The sequence below is a fragment of the Cebidichthys violaceus genome, unplaced genomic scaffold, assembly GCF_023349555.1.
Source record: "Cebidichthys violaceus isolate CVI_PGR_0920_01 unplaced genomic scaffold, fCebVio1.0.p SCAF_14, whole genome shotgun sequence".
NCBI classification, from domain to species: domain Eukaryota; kingdom Metazoa; phylum Chordata; class Actinopteri; order Perciformes; family Stichaeidae; genus Cebidichthys; species Cebidichthys violaceus.
In genome coordinates, this window is record NW_027176307.1 from 299,554 (window position 1) to 313,089 (window position 13,536).

General features: G+C 41.0%; 1 protein-coding gene across 1 annotated transcript in view; it reads left to right on the top strand.

Annotated features, from left to right (window-relative positions):
• Positions 1 to 13,536, top strand: part of rngtt (RNA guanylyltransferase and 5'-phosphatase) — a 71,247-nt gene that overhangs the window by 1,212 nt on the left and 56,499 nt on the right. Inside the window, exons 2-8 of the mRNA XM_068708346.1 lie at positions 377 to 486; positions 585 to 688; positions 809 to 897; positions 3,533 to 3,608; positions 4,809 to 5,061; positions 6,602 to 6,711; positions 8,146 to 8,247. Coding sequence (XP_068564447.1) covers positions 377 to 486; positions 585 to 688; positions 809 to 897; positions 3,533 to 3,608; positions 4,809 to 5,061; positions 6,602 to 6,711; positions 8,146 to 8,247 — 844 coding nt within the window. The remainder of the gene's footprint in view (positions 1 to 376; positions 487 to 584; positions 689 to 808; positions 898 to 3,532; positions 3,609 to 4,808; positions 5,062 to 6,601; positions 6,712 to 8,145; positions 8,248 to 13,536) is intronic.

The window sequence follows — 13,536 nt, forward strand, 5'->3', positions numbered from 1 at the left end:
TATATATATATATATATAGTCTGGACAGTAGTGACATTACAAGGCACAGCTCTTGCGTTTTGTTGGATATTAACCACCTTAGCTATGACAACAAATATCACTTGTGTGCTATTTCAGGGTTGAGGTAACACGACCACAGCTCTTAGCCTGCTTTTTGTTTTAGATTGTGGTAATCTTGGTAATTGTTGACAATATTTCATAGTTTATTTGACTGGGCTTTGCAGAATTCAGCAATTTGATTCAGGATAATGTCAACCTGTAAAGAAAAATTAGGCTTTGGCTGAGCCAACTAATCAATGCGTTGACTATCATATTATAGCTGTTATAGTGTAATACTGAGGACCACCGGTTCATTGCTTGTATTTTGCCCTCATAGGTAAATTCCTGCCGATGAAAACGATGTTGGGTCCCAGATATGATGACCACGTTCAAGAGGAGAACAGGTTTCACCCGAGCATGCTGTTCAACTATTTAAAAAGTCTGAAAGTAAGTGACTCTGCGACGACTGAAGTTCAGAGTGACATTTTGAAGTGGAAAAAACCCCCACATCTCACAATGTCTTTGATTTTGTGGTCTTTCTTCAGGTGAAAATGGGTTTGCTGGTGGATTTGACGAACACGACGCGTTTTTATGACCGCAACGACATTGAAAAAGCCGGCATAAAATACGTGAAGCTTCAGTGTAAAGGGTACGAGTAAATTCACTGTCATAATAATAATAATAATAATAGTAATCGTTTTTCCAGACCCAAAGTGCCATTTGTTAAACTAATTGTTGAGTAAAACCAGTGTCATTGTGATTGTTTTAGCCACGGAGAATGCCCTTCAATAGACACGACTGGGATGTTCATCAGGCTCTGTGAAAACTTCATCGAGAAGAATCCTGAGGAATTAATAGGTAAGAAAACCAGAGCCAATCCATAACTGACTTTGTGCTTCTTTGTAAGAGATGTTTATCTGACTGTGAAATTACTTTCATCTCGAAGGCTTAAATAATCTGCAATTTCTAGAGATATTCATCAGTGTATTGTGTTCTTGGCACTATGTTTGCACCTCTTTGATGGTTTGATTGCTTTTTGTTTTACCTTTTTGTTTATGTAACTGTCGGTTTTAGAATATTTTGCAATGATGAAATGCTCAGTTCCACCTGCTTTGATCGTTTACACTGGACCAGGTTGTTACATTTTTTTCGTCATATAAGGGACGTGAGCACGATGTCAGAAATGAAAGCAAATGTAAAAACATTCTTTTAATCTTTGAATTAAAAGTTGATTTTATAATAAATATTAAGTAATATTTAGTTTAGTAGAAGATAATACATTTGATTTCCTCACAGACTGAAATAGTGAAAACCAGCGTTGTTAATTTACAGGTAGATTTAAGGATTGCGTTGGTGTTCTAAGTAGTTCCATTTAAAAAAGTGAAACATTCGGAACATGGAAGACGTTTCTCTGTGTTTTTAACTTATAAAGATTATATCAATGTGACTGAAAGTCAGGAAGCTTAATTTGTATCATGTCTGCTCACAGAAGAACATGAAGATCTATGAAAGCAGAAGTTGGCATTGGAAATTAATTTGCATTGTGAATAATTTACTCAGACTGTTGGAACAGCTTTGACAATAACTCATTTAGATTTAATTAAGATTTTTTTTTGCACCTCGCAGTTCTTACTCGTCTCGAAAACCTTGAATCTTAAGAACGAGCGCCTCCGCTTCATTTTATAAAAACATTACTTCGACACTCTTGCGCTTGCATACTCTGAGTGACCAATAATAGCTTTACTGTGGTGGCTGTGTAGTAACTATATTTCTTTTTAAAAGATTATTCAGTCTGTCCTTTACAAATATGTTAAGTTACTGAATGCTTAATAACTGAAAACGGACACTGAACAGGCAGGTAATAATAGTTTTATGAATGTTGGCCATGATCCATTTTATTGTATTATTTAGTTACTTATCTTAAAGGGGAACTACAGCAATTTTCAAGATTCAGACATGTTATTTCTATGGTTTAAGACAGTCCAAGAAATGTTAATAAAACTATTAATACTACATGTTTATTGTAATGTTTGTCCATAGAGTGCAGGACTTAACTGTGCCGTCAGTTGCGTCAACATTCTGTATGTGTCCAGCAGAGAGCAGCGTCACTCTGTGTTGCAAATGGTCAAGAGGTGCTTCTTTTATATTCATATAGTTACACTGTTAAACGCCACACAGCCTCCCAGTACAGCCAGTCTCCTGCTGATGGTCACACAGCAGCTCCATGTAGCAGCTGGAGGTTGAATAGCTGCCCCAAGGTTTGCTCCAAAAAAAGGGCCATGGCTCTCCAACCAACATCCTTTATAAAAAAAAAAAAGACAAAGACGGTGTCGTGCAAGTCAATATGTAAGAGTGGGAGTTCCACCTGAGAAGCCGTACTCCTCTCCCAGTGAACACTGTGTAGGTGATGTTGAGGTGAAAGGACATCAGTAGGCACCAAGTCCAAACATTGACGAAATACATTTGGTCCAAAAGGCAGAATTGTGTTGATGTCTGTATGTGGGCGGGTTTTTGCACTGTTGTTTCAACTGTATTGTATTTTCAACTTAATGGAAACGCTGCAGTAATGGCTGCATGTAAACATCACTCACTGAAGTCATATTCATAAGCATGTTAATATATAAGGATCAACATGAGTCAGGCTATAATGTAAGTTGGTAATCTAAATTGAACTGGGTTTATGAATCTTTACTTTTTTTTTTTTTTTTATGCATGTGTGCTTGTTTCAAATACGCTCTATGCATAAACATGGTGTGTCTAGATCTAGATGGCTTAGGGGTGTTCTGGTGGAACAAAAAGATTTAAGCAGCTCGCTCCCACTTTAGTGTCAAAAAGTTGCTTTGGAACAATATTCTGCTGCGACACGGTGCCTAAAGGCATCCTGGGAGATTCTTATCGTGGACATTAGAAGTTGCACTTTCACCGTTTTGACAGCAGGGTGCTCTCCTGTACCTCACTCTGGCATCCTTTAACCCCGTAGAGATCTGTTCTCGCCTACTAACTGCTGCCTGGCTTGTAAATCAAATTGCTCAAACGTCAGAGAAGAACGTGTGAATGTCCTCTCTGCAATGTCCCGTGTTCAGCCAGCTGGTGATTAAGCGTTGTTGTCTCTGTGGTAGACAAAGTCCAAATTAGACAGTTGGGCTGGTAAATGTGATCCCCGTCCTCCCGACGTCGGTTCGTTCCGTCTTCATTAGCATTGCCAGGCCTTCGCTGGGGAAATATGAGAGTCGGATGGTTTGATGTTGTGTACTTTTGAACACCTGCTTGTTTGTCAGAGGGTCACTTTGTTTTTGTTTTTTTAGCCTAACATTATCTTGGTGGTGGTGAACTAAAATCTCCAGGGGGCTTTTTGCACCTCGAGGCAGAATTTCTTCACACAAATTCAGTTTGTGCTCGCAGCTTTACGAACAGTTTGGTTCAAAATAAAGAGCGTCTCCAGGATTCCTAGTTTTTAACCTCTGTGCTGCCTCTTTGTTATTTCCCCTTGAAGGAGTTCACTGCACGCATGGCTTCAACCGGACGGGCTTTCTGATGTGTGCTTACCTGGTGGAGAAGATGGACTGGAGGTAAGAGATGGACCCCCTCTTTAATCATTCTCTTCCCAGTTGTGTCCCCCCCCCCCCCCCGTCCCCCCCCCCCCCGTCTCCCCCCCCCCCCCCCCCCCCCTTCCACTAGCTTGCATCGTTACTATAGACTATAGAGTCTTCTCCTGGTAGTTTCTGTATGTGTGACGGCACGAGAAGTTGCTCTGTCAGTTCAAATCAACGCAGGCCTCACGAAGAAGCCGGTTGGTGAGCAGATGTTGAATAATTTACAGCAGCTGATCGGGGGGGGGGGGATGTGTCTTTAGTCAGAGGTGGAGCAGCAGTCTGAGAAGGCAGAATCCCTGGAAGCTGTCGACATGTGGGCTGAATAAAACCCTCCCACCGCCCACTACATCCTGTGTAATGAATATTCTGAGAGCGCTTACAGCCCTCGTCCAGCGTCACGTGTTGCAACATCATTTTACTATCAGATGATCAACACTGGTGTAATGCTTTTTTTTAAGCTATGGCTAGTCATTGAAAATAACAAAAAGAACTGCCCTACACCTGAGGTTATGCTTAAGGGTGCTACTAAAGATTATTTTCATCTATAAAAATGGTGAGAAATGGCCATCAGTATTTCCTAGAGCCCAAAGGAAAGTCTTAAAGGTTCTTTTTCGTCTTACCCACCTTCTAAAACCCTAAAAAAAAAAATCCATTTCAAGCTGGAACAATTAGTCGCTTTGGATAAACAGCAACTACATTGATCAATAAATTAACTTTTAAAGTCATTTTTCCAAGCGGAAATGCTCAATGATCCTATTTTCAGATTCACCAATGTGAGGATTTGCTGCTTTTCTCAAAATAAACCCCAAAACATTGAATGGCTTTACCCTGGGTGATCGGGATTTCTCACTAGTTTGACTATTTTAAAGACCAAACAAGATCAAGAGGCTAATCATATATAAAGAAAAAGCTCATTTTCAACCCCAATTAGATTAACGCTAATGTAAGTCATGCGACGGCCGCAAATGATCACATTTGAGAACCTGAAATTGTTTTGAAAGATTATCACAATAGTTGTTGATTAGTATTTGCTCTTGCTACTTATAATAAGATCCGGTCAAATGAAAAATTCAGTAAAGACGGAACATTAAAAGAACTATATAAAAACTGCACGTACAATGAAAGAAATGCAGCTTTCTAGAAGAGATCCCGTCTGTGTTTGCTGCCTCTTATCAGCGTCGAGGCAGCTGTGGCCGCCTTCTCCCAGGCCCGGGCCCCGGGGATCTACAAGGGAGAGTACCTCAAAGAGCTCTTTCGACGCTACGGAGACGAGGAGGACGCGCCCCCTGCCCCCCAGCTCCCCGAGTGGTGCTTCGACGACGACGAGTCCGGGGAAGCGGACGACGACGGTAACTCCGTCGGCCAGGAGTCGGGCCCCAGCTCCTCCGGGTCAGTGCCCGGCAAACGAAAGAAGGAGAGGCTAAAGCTGGTAAGACATCCGGAGGGGGGGGGGTCCAGGAAATGGACCGTTAAGTACCGCCGGTCCCCCGCTGCACCACATGGGCCTCATGCAGGGGGATGGAGGGTCTGTAGGGAGACTTCTCAGTGGTGAAGCTCCTGCATATAATTAAGTGTAGAGGCAATTCAAAGGCAACAGCAGCACTGTTTGAACCGTAGAAATTCAATCGGAACATACATTTGTTGGGTTGTAGCATTTGTTCAACTTACAATTCTATCAAAAATACCAACGGTGCATATTTATTCGTCAGTTATTGCACAGAATCTAATAGTGGAGTTACACAGTAGACTGGTCGAGAGGGAAGGAGCCAGAGGAGAGAGCAGCAGCGGTAACTCTTGCATATTGAGTTACTTTAAAATTCTGAGAACTTTTTGCACATATATCAGTGTTTTCTGAGAGGTGGAGAATACATTCGTAATATTTTGAGATAAAAGAGAGGAGAGGGCCCGACGCTGCTTGTGCGCGTGAGTCAATTTACTCTCATATACGACACAATTAACTTATTATCAAAACACTAGCCAATTAGTTTCCCTCTGGTTTGGCTAATTGTTTAATTGACTAGTCGTTCCAGTGCTTCACGCCTCTTGTCTAAACGCTGCTCCACAGTTTGGTTTCAAGTAAAGCGTCACAGTAGAACACAGTCAGTTCGATTACTTTATATGTGATTTTGGATACATTTGTAAAGATATGTATCAATATCTAAAAATATATATATATAAATATAAATATTAATATTGCGATAATGATTTCAGCCATGTTGCCCAGCCCCATCTTCACCAAGGCTTTCCAAATTGAATTACTGCTGCCGAGTTTGCCTTGAATTCAACCTCCTTCTAATTAGAAAGGTGGAGAATAAGATGTATATGACCACGATGGGGCTTCCTCTTCTCACTGCAGCCATCATACTAAAGACATGTGCACCATTGGCACTTGAGGTGACATATATTATCATACCACATCTGTTTCTGTTATAATTGGCCTCTATTATCATATTATACCAGTTAGCAAGTCTCACCTAGTCAGATTTAGGGGGGGAGGCGGGGGGCAGGAAGGTCATGTCAAAAGCGACACGGGTGAGATTAAGAAGTGAGGTTTAACGATCAAGAATCACTCTTGGTGGAGAAAGGAGTGCTACAGATGTCGTCAGTGTTTCGCTCAAAGCAGATAGGAGATGATATCTGCATAAACAGGAGTGTAGGGGTGAAGGTAGTGAGGGGGTGAGGAGAGAAGCGGCAGTCTAGTTTCCAGGGAGATGAAGCAGAGGAACAGGGTTTATGAGGCGGATTCATGAAATAAATAAACTGAGAATAAAAGAGGAGAGGTCAAAAGGGAAGCTGGATGTATAACATTTCTACCTGTTGTCTCTGCACACAGGGATTCATAAAGCAGCTGTTTGTGAAGCTTCACAGGGACTTTTTAATGTTTTTCTTGAATGTGTAGGAGGGTATGAGTGTCTCTTTATATTCAATCCAAGTTCAACCTTCTGTTTTTCTTCTTCTTTTTCTCCCAGGGTGCAGTATTCCTGGAAGGCATCACAGTGAAAGGCGTCACACAGGTCACCACACAACCCAAACTAGGAGAGATCCAAAGAATGTGTCAGGGGATGGCCGAGTGGGACAGGTAAGAACCTCCTCGTTCTGAGGCTCTGTTTACACATGCTGTACACGTGGGTGTACTGTTCTGTGTTGTAGGTGACTCATTCGTCGTTAATCACCCAGGGGTGACCCATAATACTTAACTATTCTGTCTGAGGAGCCTGATTCGACTGCTAATCTCACAGAATGTGGTTCTAAAACAAAAGGGTCATTTGGGCGGTTATGGAGGTGATAAATTTATGATTTTTATTGCCTGATTCCCCCTATAAATCGTAATATATATAGCTTATTTTGATAAAGCAACAGGGCTAAGAGACCTTGTCTGTCCGTCTGTCTGTCGAAATACGCTCTGTTTCAGTACCATGGAGAGTGACTCACCTACTGTACACCTACGCACACTACACACAACAAACAGTGGTGTCCGTTATCCTTAAACAACAGATAAGCAATAGTCACATGCATCAAGGCCAATGATTTTGTTGTTCTTGCTGAATTCTCGACTGATAAATAAAGTTCAAACAGACGGGGTTCAATGAGCAAACCTCCTCATACCCCAAGACTTCCCCAATCAGATTCATGTATGTAAATCCTTAGTGTGGGACGGCCCGAAAAATACTTTTATTTATTTTTATTTTTTTTAGATCTTGACACTTTGCAGAGTTGGGAATATATTTAGTCTTTTCTGGAGGAAAATGCTGATGTAGCTTTTTAAAAAAAGAAATAGCAGTGAGTCAGGGGTGTTTCACATTAGCAACTCACGCTGATCTAAATTGACGACTGCGCGCCACAGAACATCTCGTTGAATCCGAGCGGAGCAGCAACTGTAGAGTCTCTGCCAGCACTTGAAAAAGATGAAATGGAAATATATCACAGCACCTGCTTCTTTACCTACTGCTGTTTTGGATTATTAGCTGATAGAGATTCAGCGTCTCATACCTGTCACTTCACATGCCGCCTGGTCTCCATTTAACCAAATTTTCCCGGGCCATGGCTGCTTCATAAAAGGATACCCAGTTGTTGTTGCCTTGGCAACAACTGCTCTACCTGGGGTATATTGAAAGATGAAAGAACAAAGCTTATGTAAGATATTTCTTCCTACAATTATGTTGAATATCAAATTAAGTCATTTGATTTATTTTACTGCTTAACTCATTAAATGTTATAAAAATATTTAATGAGGAAATAACCAAGTTAAACTATTCTCCAGAGGTCTTATGAAATTGAATTCATAATTTCTCAAACTTGTTAACAGGAGTATGGGTACTGGGACAGACCGTGATAACTTATCGTCATGTATTTCTAAAATATGGAGAGAGTGTAGCTGCTGCCTCTGCTGGTCACTCCTAACTGATTTAGGAGACATCTGGAGCTCTTTGTTATAATTGGGAAGCCAAAGAGCACGATTGAATTCCGTTAGAAACACAGTTGTAAGACGTGAGCGTGTTCATTGTTGTTGCAGGTCTGGTTTTCCTGGTGCTCAGCCCGTGTCCATGGACAGACAGAACCTTCGTTTCCTGGAACAGAATCCATACAAAGTCAGCTGGAAAGCCGATGGCACACGGTAGGTCTATTGTTCCTGGTTTTTCTTTACAACAAAGGTCTCCTCGTCTACACATGTCAATACAGGCATCGCTCTTTGTGTCTCTGACTGGACTGATTGGCTTCTCTTCCCATTCATTAGGCTTCCTTTGAGAGTCAGCATGGGGGGGGGTTATCCTGCAGTTCTGTACATCAGAGGTGTTCATTTACCTTCCTGTGTTGTTAGTGAAGACTGAGAGGAATGCTGACATGACGTCTTGTTTCTCATTACATTTTAATCACAGTACCTTCATATAGCTAATCATTCCGAGCGCTCATTAAGCGCTGGAGATGTGAACTGTGGATTTGTAAAATGGCTTCGCTGATGGAGCCACAGACTGAACATGGATGGCCGTGTCTAATGTGGAATAAGAGGCGCAATAACGCGCCCGTGTCTTTCATTTCACGTTTCGGGGTTTAATTTGTCGTTTTCTCCTGTTTATGTCTCTGTTGCCAAAAGGAAGTGTTGAGCAGGCAAATGGGATTTTTTTTTTTGTTTTAGTATTCCACTAGTCTGCTGTGAAGCACCGTGTCTCTCGCTTTGCAGTGTGCTGGTGAATATTTAATGACTGCAGTCAATTTCAGAATTTTACATATCGGTGCTTTAATTTCCTGTAAGAGTGAGACCAGCAGAGTGCCGATTTGGCCCCTGACCAATGCTGCTTGTGTACGACTGCCATCATCCGCAAACGCTTGAGTGTTTTTAGAAAGTTTTGCTCTTCACTGTGTACAGAGCGCGATGCCGAGCCCTGTCTCTCTGTCTCTCTCTCCTGCACCGCGCTCTTGTCCTTCACCCCCAATTTCCCTCCAGCTATTTGAAGAGTCTCGCTGAGCAGTGACGCCATACTTCTTTAGTCATAGGAAACAGAGAGAGACACGGTATGAATACTGCTAGGTATGATTCATTCCTCAACTGCAGGATATGAACTATGCTGAGAAGATGATCTACTATGTTCTCTTGGAGTTGGAACATTCAAGCGGTAAAATGTGACGTTGAAGTTATTACTGTAGACTTACCCTACAACACATGGAATAAAGTCACATTTATTTAAAGCCCTGAATTGACGATGGATGTGTCCTGCTACCCAGTATTGAGTGTTGGACATATTGGTAATCCCTCTGAGATAAATTTGTGATTTTGGGCTTCATAAGAAAATGTCTGTCTATTTGAGTTACTGCCAGTGTAGCCAGAACCTGACATGTCTTATTCCTCTGTGCCACAGACCTAAAAATAACTATTACAAACACATCATGTTCCCTCATTATGATTAACGTGAGCACCGTAGTTTATTTTAAGTCAATAACTCCAACTACGTATTAATCCACGACTGAAAACAAGTGCGGTTGCAACTGGTTTTTGTTATCTGCTTTTTAAAGTAATACGTCTTTGATAGAAACACGCAGGCTCGGCCCTGCTGAGTGCCACAGAGGGAAGTCAGGAAGCGGACTAATGCTGCCTTCACATGGGGTCGGAGTGGAAGTGGACATTCTCTGAAAGCTCTGAGTTCACCAGTTGTGACGCGTTAGTTGACGTTTTCAGGGATAGCGGAGGCAGTGGAAGTTCATTTATTGGTTCATGGTAAGTTAATGTATTGTGATTTTTAGAGTTTTTCTTCTGCCTTTTACATTTCCTGCATTATGTTACTTGCTCACCAGCTTGTACAATAGGGTGCTGCAGGGATGCTGTGTTTTTGTAGTCCAGCTCCTGAAGTGTAATCACACTGGTACCCTCGTCAAAAAGCCAATGAGAATTTTTTTTTCCATTGGATTTTTCGCAAAATATAAACTCTGTGGCAAACCCAAGTTTATGATACTTAAGCGTTTTGTTCAGCTACATAATCTCCTCAAATGAACGCCACTTGGTACAATGTCCGGGTTCTAGTTGTCGTTGGTTAGCAGCGGTGTTCATCACGACTTATCATGAACATTCATTTTCATGAACATTCATTTTCATGTCATAACCTCAAGCTCACACGTTCCGTTTGAAGGCAGCAGAACACATTATTGTTTTTTTTTTGTCTTTTTAATGGAGACTAATATAGAAAAATGCAGCCTTATCCTCTGTTTTTTAAAATCCTGTTTGGAGTTTAGGTGACTGCTTTGTTGTCTCTTTGGACCTTATGTGAGCTCTGACTCTGTTTTACCCATCTGGACCTCACCAGAACATTTTGTGCTCGAGTGATTTAGAAATACTAATTTATTTATTCTAAGTGTAATTCAATCGGTCCCCGTCGTGTGTGTGTGTGTGTGTGTGTGTGTGTGTGTGTGTGTGTGTGTGTGTGTGTGTGTGTGTGTGTGTGTGTGTGTGTGTGTGTGTGTGTGTGTGTGTGTGTGTTGCATTAGAGATGAGGGTCTTGGTACACTCAGCTTTTTCACATCTCCTCCTGCTTGGACCCCCTCTCTTGAATCCTTGAAAGGCTCCAGTCATGACCACACATCATGTTAGTGCTGCGCTAACACACGCAGCCCTCCCTGCCAGTCAGTAACCGGTACACCATGTAAACGAGGGTACTTGGAGAGTAAAATTTAACCAAAGTAAAACAACATAGAAAGTGGTGTCCCATCAATGATTTATTTTTTTTCTCACAGTGCAATAATGTGTTTTTTTTTTGGGAGCTGCATCCTATCTTCTCATAAATAAATATGTTTTCTAACTCGTGTATAGAATATTTGCAAGTTCTTGACATTTTTTTTTGTTTGTTACACAGACTGTACAGTATGTCTGACAAAGGCTATAGGAAGTTGCAGATAGGATTGCTGCAGTGTTGTTCACACAACTCCAGCCTTGCTGCTGTCCGCTTGGAGCTGTGAGGGACAGTCTGCTCTGGTGCTGCTGGTGTGATATTAATTAAATCTGTATCGCAGCTTCTTTTTTTTTTTTTTCTTTTTTTTTTTTTATAAAGCTTCTTACCTTATCAGTGCCTCACCGGAGCCACTATGGTGTTTACTTCATCTAAATACGCCTCCGCTTTCTTACAGGTTTCTTACAAATTTGAAATTTTATTAGCCCAGAAGCAGTGATGATTAGAGACAGCTTGATAAAACAAATAGTCAAAAATCCATGTGATTATTATCATTTTTTTTTTTATTAAACTTACACAGGTCTTCCAGTTGTTTTCTTCATAAAACCTGCACAATAACTCAGCCTGATTGACAACAAACAAGCAGCGTGAAAGCCGAGTCAGGAGGATGTGGGCGGAGTCGGTGGTTACGAGCAATCGCTGTAAAAGATGATTGATTCCATTTTTTAATCATTTTTTGCTCTATTAATCCTAAACTCTCTCTAATGATGGAAAAAGTATGGATTCTGAAAAATGCGCTGTAGCATGCGGGGGACTTGAGAAGTGCGTCAGATAATATTAATGAGTTTTTGAGGTGAGAGTTACTGGTCGCAGTGCTGCGGCGTAGTTTATCATTCTCGCCATACGTTGTATAGAGTTTGCAGTGAATTTCTTATTAGATGTCCCTCCTTTTTTTTTTTACCATTTTTTTAAGAAACAAAATGGATTTTTAATAGGACATTTGTGTCGTCAAGGTGTTCCGAAAAGATTTTTTTCTCTTTGCATATTGCCAGAGGTCCTCACTTATGTGTTGCACATTTTAAATCCCCCCCAATCTTACCTATTGTTGCTTGGGTGAGGATAAAAAAAAAAGGAAAGTGAGCAAATGTGTTGACTTTCAACAGCGTGTAACGCCATTACAGACTTCCCCTCAGTCCCGTGTGCATGATTACATGCACAACTGCATCTTCTTATGGCCACGGGGGTAACGCACAATATGGTGTCAAGAGTACTGAACCAACCCCTCTTGCCTAAGCCAGATAATGCAGCTCTCCTAGAGACTCCCGATCACATATTTCTACTGAATATTGGCCGACAACAATAAATCTGACCGTTTCTAAGCCCTAATGCACAGACCAGTCATACAGGGGAAGAAAACTGCCGCTGTCTGCCAAGGAGGTGGCTTCTAATGGGCTTTGGAAAGGACAGCAACATCAGTGGAGTTTGCCAAGAGGAGAAAAATAGGCCGAGTTTGAATTTTAATCAAGTTGTTGTCGAGCCTTCTGTCAGGGCTATTGAGCCCCAGAGAGGACGAGGGGAAGGGAGACGGACCAATTACGTCTTTGGGAATTTAAACAAACGCCGCTGCTCAACTTGGACTTTATTCGCCTAAAATTGGACTTTCTTAATTTCCGACTCGACCTCCTCTCCTGTCAACACCACATCAGTCTCTCCTTTAAAAAAAACAAGGCGTCAATAATCCAATGCTTGCTTTGAATTGCCAGATTAGATCTTTTGATTTAGAGAGAGTTTAAGCTCTTTTCTGTTTATTGGTTATTTTCAGAGCATTATTACTTAGTTTATTATGTCAATAAGCCTTCTTGGTGGACGGCTTGTGCACCAAAAACTCTGCTTCTCTCTCAGGTGAATATTGTAAACTGAAACGTTGGACTGCTTATTGCTGTTCTAAATGGAAATGAGTGATGGAATAATTTATTTTACAAAAGTACAAAGCGTCTTGAATACAGGGAATTTGTAAACTGCATTCCTGCACATTCATATTTACTGTTCATCTGTTCTGTAATGCTTTAAAACAAAGGAACCACTGGGACACAAGTTGCAAAAGTAATAATGTGGGTTTGTTGAGCTTTGTTAAGCACATACTCGGCTGTTTGTTCCTTTCTACATCCGTGCTTTTTTTATTTGTCACGCAGAGCGGTGTGACGGATCATAAAACTCGAGGTTTGGATCGTTTCACGGATCAGATCACAAATCGGATCAGCACAAAAGAAAAAAGGGAGCAAATATAACTTTTAGAGATCCCTTATCATGTTTGTTTTTGCCACTGATACTAGTTTCAGATCATTGATGATCCATTTTGGCAGATGCAGATCCCTGATGTTGATTATAGCAGCTGGTCTACAAGGCTCCAGGCTTTTCTGCCACCAAAAACCATTTCAACCGCTCTGGAGTCAGAGTAAACCATCAAATATTCAAAATTTTATCATTGTACTTTCTAGTGTTTATTTTTCAAATTCAAAAAAGGAAATAAAAGATTGTATTTTCATTGATTAAAACAAAACTTAGCAGTAGTTTTAATGATGTATTATAAGCGACTCAGAGTTTAGTGTAAACAGGTTATAGTTCATCTCTAATATCTATTTATGTTGCTGTGAAAACATCTCCTTCAAACAACTGGATTTATTCAAGTTTCTCACCAACACTACATTTTAAGAGATGACATGAACACATCATGATAACGTGATAATTTA